This window comes from Chenopodium album, chromosome 14 (genome assembly GCF_948465745.1).
Source record: "Chenopodium album chromosome 14, dcCheAlbu1.1, whole genome shotgun sequence".
Taxonomy (NCBI): domain Eukaryota; kingdom Viridiplantae; phylum Streptophyta; class Magnoliopsida; order Caryophyllales; family Amaranthaceae; genus Chenopodium; species Chenopodium album.
The window spans coordinates 7,187,838-7,207,356 of record NC_137847.1 but is presented as its reverse complement, the minus strand read 5'-3'; the positions used below and the strand labels follow the sequence as shown (position 1 = coordinate 7,207,356).

Here is a 19,519-nt window from a genome sequence, read left to right as displayed (position 1 = left end):
GTTATTTACCATTATTGTTTACACTACTAACTATTTATACTAGCTAATACAAGCATTAAACTGGTTAATACAACCAACTATCTCGATTAGCTACTAGCTAATTACCAAATAGGTTGGACCTATACTATTCCCTCAATTATGCAATGGACCATGCATGTGGGTAATTTTACTTTAAAGTGGATAGATATATGGAGTAATCGTTTTATAAAATACAATTGTGTCCTTACGAAGTGAAGTAATAGATCTAGATGATAAAAAATGTTTTTTATAAAAGGAACAAAATAAAAGTGGATAGAACTAATTAAAAATTATAAGAGAGATGAAAACGAAAGTATATAAAACTTAGGAAAACAAAGTTATTAACATGAAGAAATCTGTATAAAAAAAACTAGCTTGAAATATATTTTTAGTCTAAAAAGAAAAGGGAAGCCTTAATATGTCCACATCAACTTTAATTCATTAATAGAAGAGTGAAATGACATCTACAATATAAATCAAACTAGCAAATACGATATAAATTAGATCAAAATTAAAAGATATTAATATATAAGAATATTCCTTAAATAAGTTAATAACAAAATAACAGAGAGCGAGAGATAGGTCAAGTGGTTAGATTTCCCTTTCCGATTCCAAGTGATCTTAAGATCAGTTCTGATCGTCCACCCTTGTGCCTCTCTAAATAGTACACCAAAAAAAAAAAAAAAAAAAAAATTACTCCATAACAAATACTCCATAGTTGTTACAAAAAGAGGATTTTAACCTTTTTTTTTTTTAGAAAAGACTTGTACTTTTAAGAGGATTTTATTTTATTATTATTTTTTTGAACGAACTTTTAAGAGGATTTTAACTAATGAAGTACTATATAGTATATACTCTCCCTATCCTATAATCACTACTACATTTTTGACCTGATGCAACGGCTAATTAAAGGCTAATGCAACGGTAGTTTTACTACCGTTGTAATAGCATAGGCTAATACAACAGATTTACCTTTAATATTCTAATAGGGAGAGCTAATACAACGGCACTAAAGAACCGTTGTGTTAGCCTAGCTATTTCAACAACCAAGAAAGCTGATGCAATGGTTTGTAATGAAAATTTAGAGGCCAGGCGCGGAAATTTTCATGACTTTTCTTTACTATTACCCCAAATATTTTAAACCCCTTACACGTGTTGCTTTTCTAAGACCAAAAATAAAAAGAAAAAAGAAAAGAAAATTGGAAAAGTAAGAAATCTTCTTTGAACTAAACCCATTTTCTGATTTTTCTCACATTCTTGCACTATACCCATTTTCCCCCAATTCTGCATTTTTGAAGCCCTAAATTACGGTAGGAAAATTACTCAAAAATTCATGAGAGGAAAATTAAGCAAAGAAATCTGAGCAAGTAGACGAAGGCGGCACTTAGGCGGTGGCTAATTGCTTGAATTTCAGGCGGTGGCTGCGAGTTTTAGGCTACTTAAACTCCCATTTTCATCTTTCATGTTCCTGCCTTGTGGTTGATTGCTCGAATTGTTGTTTAAGGTATACGGAAAAGTTTTGTTTTTGAGATTGCTTAATTGAAATTATTGTTGTTGCATGTCGTGGTGATTAATTTGAAGTTTTCGTTGTTGTGCTTGCAAATTTGTATTTGAGGCCATATATTACGATAATAGGAAGATGAAATTACTTAGTTCAAATTTGATATTTTAGAGAGATTTCACGAGTTGGGTGAGAAACGATCTGGATAATCTGGTTAATTTCTGGAAAAACAGAGAGAATTTGAACTGAAAACATCAGAAAACGGAAAGATAGATAAGTTTATTTGTTAGTTTGGCATCTAACCAGAAAAGATGATTTGGTATATGTTTATAGATCAATCTATAAATTTTAATGTAATATGTATTTAAGTGTTCATCTAGATTTCAAGACTCTTGGCATTCAGAGTCTTTGTTAGAGATCCTTAAACGGATGTGCCGGAGTACTAATCCTTTGTAAATTTATGACAGCTTGTTGGACAAAAATTATTCTTGAGTTAGTGGTATACATTGTTTTAACTGACATTCGAGATAAAGATCAAATGGACAGTCTAAGGGTAAGATAATTTTTTATTTTTGATTTTTTTAAAATCTGACTTCCATATGAGTGCATTAAATGACCAGAAAACTTTATATACGCTGCTACCCTAACATATTTTACTCATCTTGTGTTACTCTGATCGTCTTTTGCTAGCAGCCTGCTGACTTCTATTTATTGTTAATCTGTTTTTTGGTGTCTTAAATGCTAAGTTTGCTTAATGATTTTATGTCAATAAAGTTGTAAAGACATAGTGCTGTAGTTTTGTGATATTGTGTTATGTCATTAATCTTGCAATTTGACATTCTTTTGCATATAATACGTTTGTCATACTTCATATTTAGCTTTTATTATGCATTTGAGTTCTCGTGAATTTAATTTTTTTTTTTTAATAAAGTAACTTTCTTAATTCTTACCCTAAGGAATGGATAGTGGAACTAAAAAGTGGTGGATGTTTGCCAAATGAAATGATGAATATGAACGGGGAGTAGACGAATATGTCTAAATCTGGTGCCACAATCAATCAAATATCATAAATTATTTTCTATTGCTTCTGTGTAGCTTTTGATGTATGCTGCTAACCTGACTCTACCGTAGCTACTGTTGAAATGTTGATGTTGGTGAATTTTTCTAATGCCCACTGTTGCTTTTATTTTTGGAAAAATTAGAAAAAATAATCCCAACTTTCATCAATTTATGTAGAATAATCCCAACTTTCGATTATTGTGGAATAATCCGAACTTTGGGGGGTCTTCTTTTTCATCAATCCCAAACCGGTCAACAAAAGTCATTGACCTATTATATCAAGTCACTTGACACGTGTCAAGTCCTGATTGGTCCAAAAAAAATAAAAATAAAAAAATACATAGAACTACCCAGCTACCCCTAACCTCCACCACCACATCCCAGCACACCACCCCACCATACACCCTAACCTCCACCACTACAGCCCATCCCGCCGCATCTCCCCCCCATCCCTTGAGTCGCCATTTTCCCCACTCCCCAAAACCCCACGCAACCACCGAAATCACCAACCACCCTAACCCCCAAAACGCAGCCACGAAACCACAGCCACGAAACCGCAGCCACGAAATCGCAGCTACAAAGCCGCAGCCACGAAATCGCAACCAAATTTCGCTAGTAGGTAAGGTGGTTTTGGGGGGTTTTCGGTGGGGCCGGTGGCTTTGAGAAATTTTCGACAGTAAGATGGTGGTTTTTGGGGTTTTCGAAAGTGGGGTGGTGGTTTTGGGGTTTTCGAGAGTGGAGGCTGGTGGTTTTTGGGGTTTGGCTGGTGGCGTGGGAGTTTTAGGGACGGGGATGGTGGTTTGGCTCGGAGTGGCGACTCAAGTGATGGGGGAGGTTCGGTGGTCCGGCGAGGGAGGTGGCTGAGGTGGGTGGGTTGCCGGATTAGATGGGTGGTTGGGGCTTTGGCTGGTGGTTTTTTAATTTGTTTCTTATTTATTTTTAACCAATTAAATTGTGACACATGTCACTTTAACAAAAAAAAAATTTAACCCCTCCAACTGGTCACTGGTATTTGGGATTGATGAAAAAGAAGACCCCCCAAAGTTTGGATTATTCCAGAATAATCGAAAGTTGGGATTATTCTACATAAATCGATGAAAGTTGAGATTATTTTTTCTAATTTTTCCTTTATTTTTGTATATAGTTGATGCTTTTATTGTTTGCTGCTGCTTTTAATTGTTGTATCATCTGTTGTTGATGTTCATGCTTTTTATTATTTAATAATCTTCTGCATCTCTAAATTGCCATCATTAGAATAGAGAAAGTTTGTTTGTCAAAAGCCTTGCATGCATCTTGGTATCTATGATTAATATATATGTAAAATGCTTGTTATTATTTAATTAACTTAGAATAAGAATATGCATTCTTTAATTAACTTAGACACTCGTTATTATTTTACTTTTGTAGAGTTTAAGAAACTTGCACTGTCTAGCTTTTTTGTATAATGCTGCCTTAATTCTATTGTAGCTGTTATTGAACAGTTGCTTCTATTATTGAACTGTTGCTATACAGTCCTAGGAAAAAGTTGCAAAAAACCCAATGGGAAGGAATGGCCCAAGATTCAACACATCCCTTACATTATTTATTAGATTACTGAGTAGGTGCGCTCCAATCCATTCATTCTGTTATTTAGTCGTTAAAATAGTTTGTAATATGAATATATTTTTCACTCAATCTCTAATTTGCATCTTTTTTTCTACTTGAGCTTTGATTTAGCATGGGGGTGATACAAATTTTTCGAGAGTAATCCCCATAATAAACTTTTTGAATATACCATTAATTTGCCTTTTCATTAATTTTAGAACCTAACAGAATGCAAAATTCTATCTAGTTTGTCCTTTTCTTGAATCAACCACATGCCATAACATTTTTATTTAACATTCATAGTAACTAATTTACCGAGTGTCTAATACAATAATTTGTGAACCTTTTCTGACTTCCAAGAGGTCTTGATTGCTCTGCAGCTCTGCTAGTTGTGCTAGCTATTTGTTGTCTTGCTTATTATCAGCTGGCGTAGACATTTTTATTTTGCTCCTCACTAGGGATGTCCCATCCCCATCCCCATCCCCACCTAACATTTTCTCCCCATCCCCGCGGCGGGTCCAATATTCATCTCCATCCCCGTCCCAGCTGGAACAACTCCAAAACCATCCCCGCCCCACCCCCCACTTGGATATCCATCCCCACCAAGACCCGCCTAATCCCCACCCAAAACCCACCTAATCTCCGTCACTCAAATACACAATCCTACATAATTAATACGGATTATAATAATTAAAAAAAATTCTTAATACTACGCATATTTTTGTTTATAATATAAGTGTAGTACAAAGTATTATAATTAATATTTTATTTCACGTAATTATTTTATAAAATAGTATAAAAGTATATAATTTGCTTTTAAAGACATATAGATGTGGGTATGAGGTGGAGATGGGGCGGGTACGTAGTGGGAAAATCCACCCCGCCCCATCACCCATGACGGGTATGGTTTTTATCCCACTCCCCGCCCCACCACCCGCCAAACTGAGACCTATCTCCGCCCCATTGGGGCGAAGATGGGGCGGGTCTCCTACTTGACCTGCCCCACTGACATCCCTACTCCTGACCTTCAGGTATCCAACTCACTTTTCTGTTCGATTTATGGACTCTTATCCATTGTTTTTTGTTTTTCATCAATCCATCTACATCTGTATGTTTGTGCAACGAGATTTTATTTGGTGTGATTATGTGTTTGCTTTCTAATATAGACCGGACTAGAGAAATCTGGGTAATGCTTGTGTGTACACCTGATTGATGACTAGATTGCAGCTCTAGAGTCATTGTTATTGGTTCAATTTTAAAATAATCTCTGAATATTCATTGTGAAAACTAGGTGAACTTTCTACCATATCTTATTTTAAGAAGCGTAACTATAATTTGCAGCATTAGGTTAGTAAATTCTTGTTGTTTAGCAAAAAAAAAGGACACTCACTAAGATTTTACCTCTGACACTTAGCATTGCTTTTGACATTGACCTGAGACTATTTATGCTATTTATGTTCAGGATATTGAAGTATGTTTTGATTTCTAGAAGTTTCTCCGATCATGTTTTGATTAACTCTGATAGTTCTTGAGTGTGATAATAGTCGATGCTATTATTTAATAAGACTAGAAAAACAATAAATAAATGTACACATCTCGAAGAGAAAGTGTCCTGTTTATTGGGATTTAATTTGGTTGTGCTCTGATGAACAAGTTTGGAGTAATTTGCTTTCCTGTCTAGCTTATTAAGTAAGAGAGCTAAAATGGGGGTTGCAGTGATCCTTAAGTAGTCCAGTCGCATACGTGTTAGAGTATGTACCTATTGCAATTTGTTTTATCAGTCTCAAGTTCATAATGCTTGGTGATCAACATATTAACCCCTTTCCCTTGTATCTACAAATATTGTCTTGGTGAATATTTTAGAATATTATTTTTGTTATGTAGTACTATATAAGTTGGGATCAATATGTGGTTATCATCATAGCAATCGCTTTGTTTGTTTTTTTTCACTCTGAAAATCTGGACATTCTTTTCAGTAGTACTTTATATAATACCACCAGGCTGCCATGAATTATATGCTAGCAGGTTTGCCTTCTCCTTTAATGATTTTATGTGTGTCTCTTCTCCTTCTAATGATTTGAAGTTTGGCGACTTATTATAGATTCTTATATATAATTGGATTAATTTGTTTATCTGGTATATCACTTAGATTTGAGGTTTCTCGAGTAGTGTTATTGAGGATTATTTATGTCTGTGAAAAAAAAAGAGTATACTAAAAAAGAGTGGGAGCAGGTTTATGATACCAATTTGCTCTGTTCTTGTTTGATTTAATTGGTTGGTTATATATGTCTTTGTTTTACTTTATGTGAACTATGACCTTTTTACCATTCATGTTAATATTCAAACTATTACATTTCAGAGGGGGAAAAAAACAAACATCAAGTTCTTTTTTTTTTTTTTTTTTAATTGCTCGATTCTTCTATAATCCCATTTTGATTTTTTTGGGGTTTTTGTTTATCAGGGGAATCAGATGAATTGGATATGTGTAAATAGTGCTAGAGGTGGATACTGAAGCTGGAGAAGATGCTTCTTGAATTGTTCCCGAATTGCTTTACTTGAGAAATTGGAGAAGCAGGAGAAATAAATGGAATTGGAGAAGCAAGAGAAAAAAAAATGTTAATGTGGTCTAAAGAATTACTGATAATATTTTTGGAGGGACAAAATGATTTATATAATACTTTTAAATATTTTATTTCTTAGTTTAACTAATGATAATTTAATTTTAATTTTAATTTGTAATTGTTCTTATAGATAACGATGTGCAAACTTTTAATTTATATTAATAAAATTCTTTTTTTTTTTTTTGAAAATTTTGATTTTATTTGTATTATTATTAGTAGGAGTACTATTATTATTATTGGCATTAGGTATATGCACTGTGTGGCATTAGGTTTAGGGAACCGTGGCATTAGGGTATATACATTGTGGAATTAGGTATAGGAAACCGTGGCATTAGGTATTATAACTAATGCCACGGCAATAATGTTGTCGTTGCATCAAGTATTGATCTAACGCAACGGATCATTGATGCCGTGGCATTAGGTCTCATATGCCGTTGCATTAGACCTACTGCAACGCCAACAGATGCCACGGTACATGGCCGTTGCATTAGGCCTAATGCCACGGATTTTGACGCCTAATGCAACAGATTTAGGGGTTGCAATAGGTCAAAAATGTAGCAGTGAATATATTTTCTATTTTATTTTTACATGGTCCTCAATACATACTTTTGATGACTATCAATATCTTTAGCTATGTATTAACAAAAATCGATTTTAAAAAGCTAATATAATAAAACTAGGCAGTATTGAGATGAACTAATAAAATCTTTCAAATATAAGGTGATCTATATTATAAGATGGATGAAAACAGAGTTAATAAATCACAAAAGTGTTCTTATAAAAGTAAGGCATTATTAATTTATTACACAAATTAAATAATGTTTCTACAAGTCAATACCTCATTCCATGTTAACCAAATTAAAAAAAATAAATACAAAAAAAAAAAAAAAAAAAAAAAAACACTTTTCATCTACTTGCAAAGTTGCAAGCCCTTATATAAACACTTGTCTACATTATGTGTAAATTAGAGGTTGGTTATGGAACATAGAGCTTCCAAGTAGAACTCTCCAACTTCAATTCATCCAACAAAAAACAAAAATAACGTTATAAATAATCATATCAACAAAGCACCAAATATCACCGGTTAATTTCCTACTTCCACGTACATCTCCTTTAATCTTTAACTTTAATTCATGTATATCCTTATTCTATACTCTAATTAAGTCTTTATATATATCTTCTATATGTAACATTTTTACATAACAAGAAAGTGATCATATTATTATTTTTATTTCATGCAAAACTATGTCAAAAGCAATAGGTATTGATTTAGGAACAACATACTCTTGTGTAGGAGTATGGCAAAATGATAGAGTAGAGATCATACCTAATGATCAAGGCAACCGCACCACCCCGTCCTACGTCGCCTTCACCGACACCGAACGCCTCATCGGGGACGCCGCCAAGAACCAAGTGGCGATGAACCCCGAGAACACGGTGTTCGACGCTAAAAGGCTCATAGGGAGGCGGTTTTCGGACCCCTCGGTGCAGTCGGATATGAAGTTATGGCCGTTTAAAGTTATACGAGGCGTGGCCGAAAAGCCGATGATAGTGGTGAGGTATAAGGGGGAAGAGAAGGAGTTTGCTCCCGAAGAGATATCGTCTATGGTGTTGGTTAAGATGAAAGAGGTTGCTGAGCAGTTTCTTGGGTTGACTATTAAGGATGCTGTTGTTACTGTTCCTGCTTACTTCAATGACTCTCAACGCCAGGTTATGACTTATAACTTATTATTATGTACTCTTCAATTTTTGTTACTCTTGTTGTTGTGGTAATCTTTATTGTTTAATTGATACGGTACTACAGGTTATGGGTACATCTTTCGGAAATAAAGGAAGATTTTTAAATTAATATCTTTATATGGGAAAACAACAATTAAATCATCTAACAAATCACGAAAAAACTCATTTACATCGGGTGTACGATGCATCGAATTTATATAATAAATTCAATGTCAAAATAAATAAATAAATAAAATAAATTCTATGCATATCATCGTGTGTACATGCTTTTTATGGGTTTTGTTAACAAAGAACTGAAGGAAGTGAAAATAGTTTATTATTTTTAGGGGAAATAGTGGCTTAGGATTGGAATAGATTTGTTAATTGTAAGAGTAAAAGACTGAATACAAAGTATGGAGTATTAAAAATATATTGTGCTTAGATGGACCTACTCAAATAAGAATTGAGACTTTAATTGAACCGTAAATTTTTTAAGGATGAAGGAAGTATATACAACAATAAATAATAAATATTTTATTTTAATATTTAATAGTTATATATATATAATATCATTTTCTGGTAAGAATTGGAAAAGTGTAATTTATGCTGTAATCCGTAATTCTTAAAATTAGCTTAGTTAAAAAGTACTTATTTTGTTCCTCAAGGTGAGAGCCTCGTTATGAAGAGAAATCGTAATGCGATACATAGAGACACTATGGTGGCTAGAGACGTAAGTTTAACTTGAACTCTTGAAGTACATGTAACATGATGTTATAGTACATTTATACTCATAGATGGATTGTGTCAACTTGTTTACATTAATCATAATTTATTATTTTAGATTTTTACAATTTCATGATTACAATATTACTACAGTTCTACATAGGAGTACAAAGTATAAAGTAGAATTTGAATCGATTTTGTCAAGAATGTCAACTATCATTCGAATATTCGATTTAATTAGTGCTCACATAATGAGGTTGCTTTTTTCTTTTTTTTTTTTTTTTCCTTCATTTTTTGGACACATCTAAGATCTCTATAATATGAATCTAATAATGGATGATTAATTATAGTCATTATTATTCAATTCCCTATATATAATGCTTGAAAATGATTTTTATAACCAAAGTAATTGATAGAGTATATAACATATTCCAGGACCTCAACCATCAGCTTGAGCTTTTGGTTGAGTTAGTCCACTAATAGTAACGTTTAATTAATATAATATATTATGCAGGCAACTAAAGATGCAGGAGCTATATCAGGCTTAAACGTGATGCGTATAATCAACGAGCCAACAGCAGCAGCCATAGCATACGGCTTAGACAAGAAGGCAGCTCAAACTGGCGAGAAAAACATCCTAATCTTCGACCTCGGTGGTGGAACCTTCGACGTCTCGATTCTTACAATCGAGGAAGGAATCTTTGAGGTCAAGGCCACGGCCGGAGACACCCATCTAGGAGGAGAAGATTTCGACAATCGTCTCGTAAACCATTTTGTCACGGAGTTTCGTAGGAAGACTAAAAAGGACATAAGTGGTAATGCAAGATCTCTACGTCGTCTTCGTACTGCTTGTGAACGGGCAAAACGAGCTCTTTCCACTACCGCGCAAACTACTATTGAGATCGATTCGTTGTATGAAGGGGTGGATTTTTATGCCACCATTACTCGGGCGAGGTTTGAAGAGTTGAACATGGACTTGTTTAGGAAGTGTATGGAGCCGGTTGAGAAGTGTATTCGAGATGCAAAGATTGATAAGAGTCAAATCGATGAGGTTGTTCTTGTAGGAGGGTCTACGAGAATTCCTAAGGTTCAACAATTGTTACTAGATGTCTTTAATGGGAAGGAGCTTTGTAAGAGCATTAATCCCGACGAGGCTGTGGCATATGGTGCGGCCGTGCAGGTAACATTATAATCTTCTTTGTGTTCACGTAACGTTTTATTTTGTACTCCGTAAATTATAAGTATGATATGATCGATGTTGATATATACTTAATATTTTTCATTTGTTGTGCTTGGGTGTAGGCGGCGATTTTATGTGGGGAGGGACATGAGAAGGTGCAAGACTTGTTGTTACTAGACGTTACACCATTGAGTTTAGGGCTCGAGACTGCTGGTGGGGTGATGACGACTTTAATCCCTAGGAACACCACCATCCCTACTAAGAAGGAGCAAATATTTTCTACTTACTCTGATAATCAACCAGGAGTTTTAGTACAAGTATTCGAAGGAGAACGAGCAAGGACAAAGGATAATAACTTGCTTGGAAAGTTTGAGCTAGGTGGGATTCCTCCGGCGCCTAGAGGGGTACCTCAGATAAATGTAACGTTCGATATTGATGCTAATGGGATATTGAATGTGGCTGCAGAGGATAAGACTGCAGGGGTGAAGAACAAGATCACTATAACAAATGATAAAGGGAGATTGAGTAAGGATGATATTGACAGGATGGTGAAGGAAGCGGAGAGGTACAAGGCGGAAGATGAGGATGTGAAGAAGAGGGTGGAGGCAAAGAACACATTGGAGAACTACGCGTATAATATGAGGAATACGATAAGGGATGACAAGATCAGAAGCAAATTGGGGGAGGAAGAACGTGGAAAAATCGAAAAGGCGGTAGGAGAAGTCGTGGAGTGGGTGGAGGCTAATCAGTTGGCTGAAGTTGATGAGTTTGAGCATAAGCAAAAGGAGTTAGAGGGGGTGTGTAATCCAATCATTTCAAGGATGTATCAAGAAGCTGGTGGTGTCAATGGAGAGGCCGGTGATGAGGACATGGGTGGTGGTTCTAGTGATGCACGTGCCGGGGGCGGTGGGCCTAAGATTGAAGAGGTGGATTAAGGTGGTGTGGTCATCACCTGAAGCATGCTATGGATTTCAGGGTAGCTCCTCTGTTTTAGTTTCCTCTGTTTTGTGTATATGGTGTTGTAATGTTGTTTGGTCAGTTTTTTTTTTTTTTTTTTCACTTAATGTTGCTTTATTTTTTATGTATGAGTTATGACTCTGAATCCATGACTGTGTGAATAGAATAGTCAGTAATTAATGAATAAAAAGGAATTAGATTGTGAGCTACTCATACTCCTAAATTACTCAATCCAAAGCACAAAACCAAAGCGATCAGGCATCATCAGAATATGATATTCTTAATTAAGGTGTAGTGAAAATCCACACAGATAACATATTGCATAACCAATGAGTATACATGACAGAGCTAATGACAGTCAAAAGGCTACTGGCTTTAAAGAAAATAGTTTGTATTTAGCAGTTCTATAATGATAGTTAGTAAATAACACAAATGATCCTAGTGTTAAGACACCCTCGAAAATTCTGCAGCTTGCTCCTTATTCCTGGTAAGCACAACCAAGTAAGTTATTAGATAAACTGAAGACTTTCAGCATACCTGACTCTCAAGGAGTCACTGCACAATATTACGCTGCCTCCCGTCAGGAATTGCAAAAAGAACAATTGGTTTCGATTGTTTCACAAATGGAACATCGCATCTGAAGTAACCTTTTCTCTCTAACTGTATGATCTCTCCAGATTTCAGATTTCGCATGTTTGAGTCCCCAAGTGCGAAGGTGTCTTTTCTGGTGATGGGGTTAAGTGCCTTCAGAAATTCTCTCTCCTCCTGGATCTTTTCCTCCTGTGTCTTCTCTCCTTTCTTTTTCTTGATTTTGACCTGAAATAGAAATGAATTCAATCAACAAACAAATGACTGGGAATCAATAACAATTGTTTAACAGATCGAATGGTTGTCTAGGTAGTACCAGCTTCTCCTTAGTAATCAGATAATCAAGTCCACAAGCTGAAGCCTAATTAGCTCATCTGTCTCAGGAAGCCAAGTCAGTTTCAACTTAGTTGCTTTAACAGATCCTTCGAGATGCAACACACCTAACAACTGCACAACAGTGCCCATCTCATCCCTCTTGATTTCATTGATGATACAATTTCCCCAATCCATTAAAGTCACCTCATCATTAGCAGAAATGCTCAAAGCATCAGCATAATCGATCCATATATTTTTGGTATAGAGAGTGCACTTATCTCCTGCTTCTTTAAATTTTTTATGGCGAGGCATGACGCGCACAAAGGGCTCTGCAGGGCCATTTGCAAGGGTTATCAGAACTCGGTGTTCCTCGAGCACAGCAGTATGTCTTGGACAAACAGGATCAATGATCTTTTTGTTAATGGTCCACAGTTTATCCCATTGCATCAGATTTTGGTTAGTGGAAGCCCCCTGCAGAACAGCATTATAGGATAAGTTAAAAGTTCTCACATACATAATATATACTTTGTAATTTGTATGTCAGCAAAAAGGCACTTTCAATTTAAATTTTCTCACTACATAACATAAAACAGAATCAACGAAGCACAGGTTGTACGGTTGGAGCAAAACAAAATGTAACTACGAATCATACCTGTTCACGTATGAATTGGGTTAGTGCCTCTATCTTAAGACCTCTACGCACCATCCCTTGAATAGTTCGCAAACGAGGATCATCCCATCCGTCAACTCTTCCATTTTGCACAAACCACTGAAGCTTACGCTTGCTTAAAAGTGTATAGACCATACTCAATCTGCTAAAAAACTTTTCTAACTCCCATATCCTCCTGGATCATGTGACACTGATCATCACGATCACGATATTCATTTGACCGGAGGACGTGTTATGCCTTCCAAAGCATCTACAAATGAACTAGCAAAGTCATAGGTTGGGTACAACTTATGTTTGAAACCAACCCGATGATGGTGAGCTAAATTACATCTATAGTTAACAGAGTCTCTCAGACACTTGTTCGGGTTCTGGAAGTCTTAATTTGCCCCTAAGACAACACATCAGGCCTCTGTCAGACCCCAAAATCATCTCCTTCCACAACTCCAAATTCATACTTACACTATTGTTCCTGCACTTTGATTCAACCCCTTTATCCCTTTCAGTCCTCATTTGATCTACTGGTGTATCATCGACATATGCTTTACCCTCACGAATCAATTTCTCAGCCATATCCATCAACTGAGGGAAGTAATCAGATGTATAAGTTATAGCATCATAAACAATGCCGAGACTACCAATGTCTTGAAGAAGACTCTCCACAAATTCAGTGCTTTCTTTAGCTGGATTAGTGTCATCCAAGCGCACAATCAGACGCCCATTATACTTATCAACAAAATATTTGTTCAGCAAGGCTGCTTTCGAATGCCCTATGTGGAGATATCCATTAGGCTCAGGGGCAAACCTCAGACAAACCTTTCCCACTTCAGCATTAGGAAGTTCAATTTCAGGCAAAGTAGAACCATGTACTTTCTTCTTCTCAATACTGCCATCAAACATTCCCATAATGTGTAACACAAACGCTCAAGATTCTTGTAACACACGGGCACTGTCAACTACAAATTAATGGACAACAAAATAATCTAATATAATTAGATGATATAAACAAATTTCTAAAATAAACATACTTAGTCTAAACATACACACTTAGTTTAACAATAAACAACCAACCTTTGTTTTTGAAGCAATCAACAACCAGACTTAAATAATCATTTCAATCAAAAGAACAGTTATCTCACATTCTCAAAGTCATTACTTGATAAAACCCACAGTTATCTCACATTCTCAAAGCCTTAAAGTAATTTACAGATTTCATTTTACTTGATAGGCTCACAAAGTCACAATATCACAACAATCTATAATATTCAACTTATACAATTCTATAAAATTATGAGTAATGAAATTGTACAATTCTACAAAATCACAAATTGTAAACCCACAGTTGAATTAAAATTCTACTTTTAAAATCACAAAATGACCATAAATATTAAATATTGTGCAATGAATTGAGATTTAACACCCAAGATTCAAAGAAATAATTAAACTAGAGACAAATTTGTAAAAAATTAAACCCTATAAGATAGAAATTGAATATTTAAAACCCAATAAAATAACTAACAGAGTAAAGATGGAATCGAGTTGCGGCCAACGTTAGAATTTATATGACTGTAGAATTAACCCAAAAACGGATAATTTTACAGAAATCTGATCAATAACCAAGAAAACTCACCATTGAGTATAATTCTACCCAAAAATTCCCCACAAAACTAATAAAAACAACACAATTAACTATAATTAAACACCAAAAATTGAAGGATATTGAAGTGTCACCTCTACAAAATTAATCACGACTGGTAAAGAAAAGAGGATTCCTCGATCTTTCTCACCGAAGAATTGCAGATGCCGTCAGAATTTATAAGTTTTTGAGTTTAAGCAGAGAATAGAAAAGTGGGTTTGCGCGGGAAGAGCAAAGTGAATAACTGAATACGAGTACTGCATAGAATATTAGGTTTAAAGATAATGCAAAGTTGAAATTATTTAAATTGAACCAGTGAAAATTGAGTTTATTTTTCTAAGAAGATTTTTGTCGACAAAATTATGCTTATAGTAGGTTTTTTTTATAAATTTTCCCCAAAAAAAAAAAAAAAAAAAAATCAATAATTAATTCAATATAAGGGTTTTTTTTTTTTTTTTTTTTTTTTTTTTTTTTTTTTGACAAAGTTCACAACCAAAACAAACAAACAACAATCATAACCTAAAAAGACCAACAAAGAAAACAACGGTCTCGAGCTCCGACAGCCAACCAGTGCGCAGGAGAAACCCAATGTCGAGGCACCTTACATAGCTGACAGGCTAAGAAACGGAGAAGAAGATCCTTTATCTCACGGATCAACCACACACTAGAAATGTCAGTAGAACCACCCGGCCGAAACAAGGAAACTAAAGGGGCACAGTCCGTGTAAATGAGAAGGCGAGGAAAACCCTTACGAATTGCAAGTCGAAGGGTCCACGAAAAGGCCTGTAATTCCGCTTGAAGAGCATTATTGACACGACAAGCCCGCACGCCACCCCCAAGGACCATATCCGATGAGACCTCTCGAACAATCCAACCTGCACCTGCACTATTATCCTGACGAAGCTAGACGCCATAAAAAACCAGACAATGACCAAGACTTCCGTAAGGCTCCCCTGCAGAAACAAAGGCACCAACTCTTGGCACGGGTGAAGATGACTGCTTCCAACAGGAGTAAGCCGACTCTCGAATTCCCGCGCCTGTGCAGCTTGAATGGTCCAGTCCTGGGACAGATGATGGAATAAAGATGGAGACCAAACCGCCTGTCGAAAAACACAATTGTTCCGAACAATCCAAATGGCCTAGAGAAAAGAAATGAAAGCTGTCAGACCATCAAAATCCTTGGACTTCCAAAAGAAAGAAACTACAGCTACGAGCCAATCAGGAAAAGACGTAGACTCAGGCAATGTATCATATAGAGATAACAAATTCGGGCCCCAAAGAGAACGAATAACGGAACAATCTCGAAAAAGATGAGAGGTCGTCTTAGGATTAGTCCAGCAAAAGATACAGACCGGATTGACTAGAATCCCTTTAGCCAGCAAAGTAGCCAGTAAAGGTAGGGCATCATGAAGCAGCTTCAAGCAAAACAGGTTAAACCGAGGGAGAAGGGGAAGACCCAAAGGCACTTCCACCATCGATCAAGAGCTGGGGCTCTAACTATTGAGATGGTGGATTGCCGAACCAAAAGGGAATAGGTCGATTTGGTGGTGAAATGACCATCCCGAGAAAATTTCCAGTAAACAAAATCATCCATGGCTCGATGTGGTCTTTCAAGCGCTAGAATGCGCTGAGCAGATATACCGTCAAAGAGCCTATAAACCATAGATGTGTCCCACGCGCCAGAACGCGGAATAATAAGGGAAGAAACATGAGTCGATACCTCCGACTCAGACAACGAAGGGAGGTTTGGCAATATAAGTTAAATTACAATAGGGATGTCAACGGGATGGGGCGGGGCGGATGTTGGCATTCCCATCCCCACTTAACATTTTCATCCCCATCCCCATCCCCATCCCCGCGTGATAACACGATATTATACACGATTTATATGTGATATTTGGTCATATTTTATTGTGTTTTCTTCATTCTCCTATTCTTTTAAAGTTAATATTCTTCCTATTTCGATATTGCTCTTCTCGGTTTTTTTTGTTTTTGTAGGAATAGGGCTCAATTTGTTTAGAATTTGCTTTGGACGCGAGATATTTTTCATATGGAGTGTTTCTAGCATCCAAGAAGCATCATGCCAGCCTAGTCCACAACTTGATGGCGGTTTACCATGACTTACCGTAGCTTGCCTGCGACGCACTTCACAAGGGAGCAAGAAACATAAGGCTGGCAGCCTACTCCGTTGCGGCCACTTATTTACCAACGAAATTAGCTCTATTTTTGGTGTTTTAGGAGTCCTAATCCTAAGTAAAGACTACTACTATTTTCCTAGCATATAAATAGGTTTTAGATAGTCTTTTATTTATCACTTTTACATACATTATTTTAGAGCTTTGGTATTACGTTCTTCATTATTATTTTCTAGGGTTCAACTTTCAAGATTCAAGATTAAAACATCACCATAAGCTTTGAAATCTTCAAGCATTTGAGAGTCACGCCAAAAATAGCTCACAACATTATTTTCTTCTCCAAATTTCAGTCTATAAAAGAATGAAGGATCTTGATCTGCTCTTTCTTGAAGGGTGTCTAATACATTCGGCATGTCTCCACCTTCAACCATACTCATTTTCACCCTTGATACATAGTTAAGGTGATCTCTCTTAGTATGACCTACACATTCTTCTCCTCCAGCTTCATTGTTTATATAATTATACGCATCCATTGGTTGAATACCACTCTCAATCATGCTCTCAATTAGCTCACCCATTGGATCTGATATTTGCCTTTCTGATCTTAGATGATGTCGTTGAACTGTTATTACCAATTCATGATTATGTTCCAACTCATGTGTAAGAACAACAAATCTACCTTCTGCATTTTTCTTGAAACGAATATGAGCTTTGCATCCAGTTCTTGTCTCATTTACTTCCCTTTCTTTTCTCTTTCTTTCATCAGTTTTACCCAATATGGGTATTTCTACTGAATTTTGTTCACCTGCAATCTTCATTTTACCCTTCGTCTGTCCTTCCTTAGAACATCTAAAATAAAACTCATACAGTAAATCATTATTATCTCTTCTCTTTGTTGATTTTCTGACGCTGAAACCAACAGATCTTGAATGAGCTTTGTATAAAAAATATCCATCATTATAGTCTGATACTGTATAACCTACTAAACATCTACTTATATTTTCATCCTTGTCATATTTGTAATAATCTGCAGCAAAAGTAAATATAAATTATACAAAAGTCAGGAATTAAAATATTTTTGGTGTAAGAAATTATAAAATTTCAGTCAGGAATTAGAATATTCAACTCAAGAAATATATCAATTCAGATAGTTTGTAAGGAATTAAAGATATACAGTCAGAAATTAGATTTTACATATCAGGAATTATAGTTATACTGTCAGGAATTTATTTTCAGCAATAACATCATTATAATTACAGAGCATTTAATTATCAGTTGGTTGAGTAGGTAAAATATTTAATATAATTGTTTGAGAGTCATTTATTCTTACCCTAAACACAGTGTTCTTCATTTATCTTTTAGTCAGGAATTACATTATATATGTCAGGTATTATTCTATTTTTGTAAGCATTAAAATATTTTTCTCAGGAATTAAACTGTTTTTTGAAAGTCAAAGTTTTAGGAATTTGCATGTTTTAATGAGGAATTAGATAATTTATGTTAGGTATTACAATATTTTACTCAGGAATGTAATTATTTTTAATCAGGTTTAAGATAATATTGCTCATCAATTGGTATGCTTTACTCAGGACTTAGATTATTTTAACACTTCATAAATCTTCTAATATTTATAATTTTCAAACAAACATACCTATTATATTTGCAGCATCTTCATCTCTTTCTTCATCACCTCTTTATTGATTGGTGTTCTCTTCTATAATTACATTATCTGCTGCATTCATTCATTATAAGTCGAAATTAACAACGATCTGAAAAGAAATTAGCCTTGGTTGCAAATTATAAGTCGAAATTAACTCGAAATTAAATACGATCTAAAATTAAATTAACATTGCATGCAAATTATAAGTCGAAATTGATTGTATGCAAATTTAAATTGCATTCAAAATTGAATTAATTCTTTGCGAAAATTTATAAACTCGAAATTGATTATGAACTAAATATGATCTGAAATTAAGTATAATCTGAAATTAAATACAATTTGAAATTAAATATGATCTGAAATTATGAAATTAAATTGAAATAAATTGTACCTTTTTCAGCAGTAATTAAGCTCGAAATTGATTCTATAGGTGAATCAGATTCAATTATCATTATATTGTTTGATTTCTCCATTTTTGTGATTTGAATTTTCTGAAATTTGAAGATTTGAATGCTCTGAAATTTGAGTAAATGAAGGAGTTCTTAGTTTCGCGAAATTAATGCGTTCGCAATTTTGATAGAAAATGACGGCGCTCGAAATTTGAGGAAAATGATAAATGATAAAAAAATTCACACATTTTATAAAAATGGCGCGCGGGCTTTGGTCGGGTATCTCAGGCCCGCGCCCTTTTGATTAAGAGCCCAGTCTCACACAAAACGCTTTCTTTTAAGATATATAGATATGGGTATGAGGTGGGGATGGGGCAGGTACAACGTCAAATCCACCCCCGCCCCATCACCCATGGCGGGTATGGTTTTTATCTCCATCTCGCCCTACCACCTGTCAAACTGAGACTCATCCCCGCCCCACTTGACCTACCCTATAGGGCGGGGATGTGATGAGTCTCCTACTTGACCTGCCCCATTGATATCCCTAAATTACATAAATCTAAAACTATATTAAAAAAAATCCTATCAAAACCATTACTCAACAACTTAATTCCAAAGAACCATAACTCATACATTCTCTGTTTTTTTTAAACTTAAAAGTTTAATCATCAATTACTTTAATTACTCCGTATTATATAATACGGAATAATACTTATTGAGACGGTTCTAACAAGATTTTATATGAATATATATATATATATATATAT

General features: G+C 35.2%; 1 protein-coding gene, 1 long non-coding RNA gene and 1 pseudogene across 2 annotated transcripts; 2 read left to right on the top strand and 1 right to left on the bottom strand.

Moving 5' to 3' along the window:
• The first annotated feature begins 1,240 nt into the window (after window positions 1-1,240).
• On the top strand, window positions 1,241-6,976 carry LOC145578776 (uncharacterized). The gene is made up of 2 exons (XR_014098917.1): window positions 1,241-1,522; window positions 6,624-6,976. It is a non-coding gene; the product is annotated as an uncharacterized LOC145578776 (long non-coding RNA).
• A 1,043-nt stretch (window positions 6,977-8,019) lies between these two features.
• Window positions 8,020-11,713, top strand: LOC145578774 (heat shock 70 kDa protein-like). Its single transcript, XM_081636078.1, has 3 exons — window positions 8,020-8,493; window positions 9,740-10,405; window positions 10,528-11,713. The coding sequence occupies exons 1-3, from the start codon at window positions 8,029-8,031 to the stop codon at window positions 11,338-11,340; spliced, it is 1,944 nt and encodes a 647-aa protein (XP_081492204.1). The 5' UTR covers window positions 8,020-8,028; the 3' UTR covers window positions 11,341-11,713.
• LOC145577687 (glutamate--tRNA ligase, cytoplasmic pseudogene) lies at window positions 11,713-13,838 on the bottom strand (annotated as a pseudogene).
• Window positions 13,839-19,519: the final 5,681 nt, after the last annotated feature.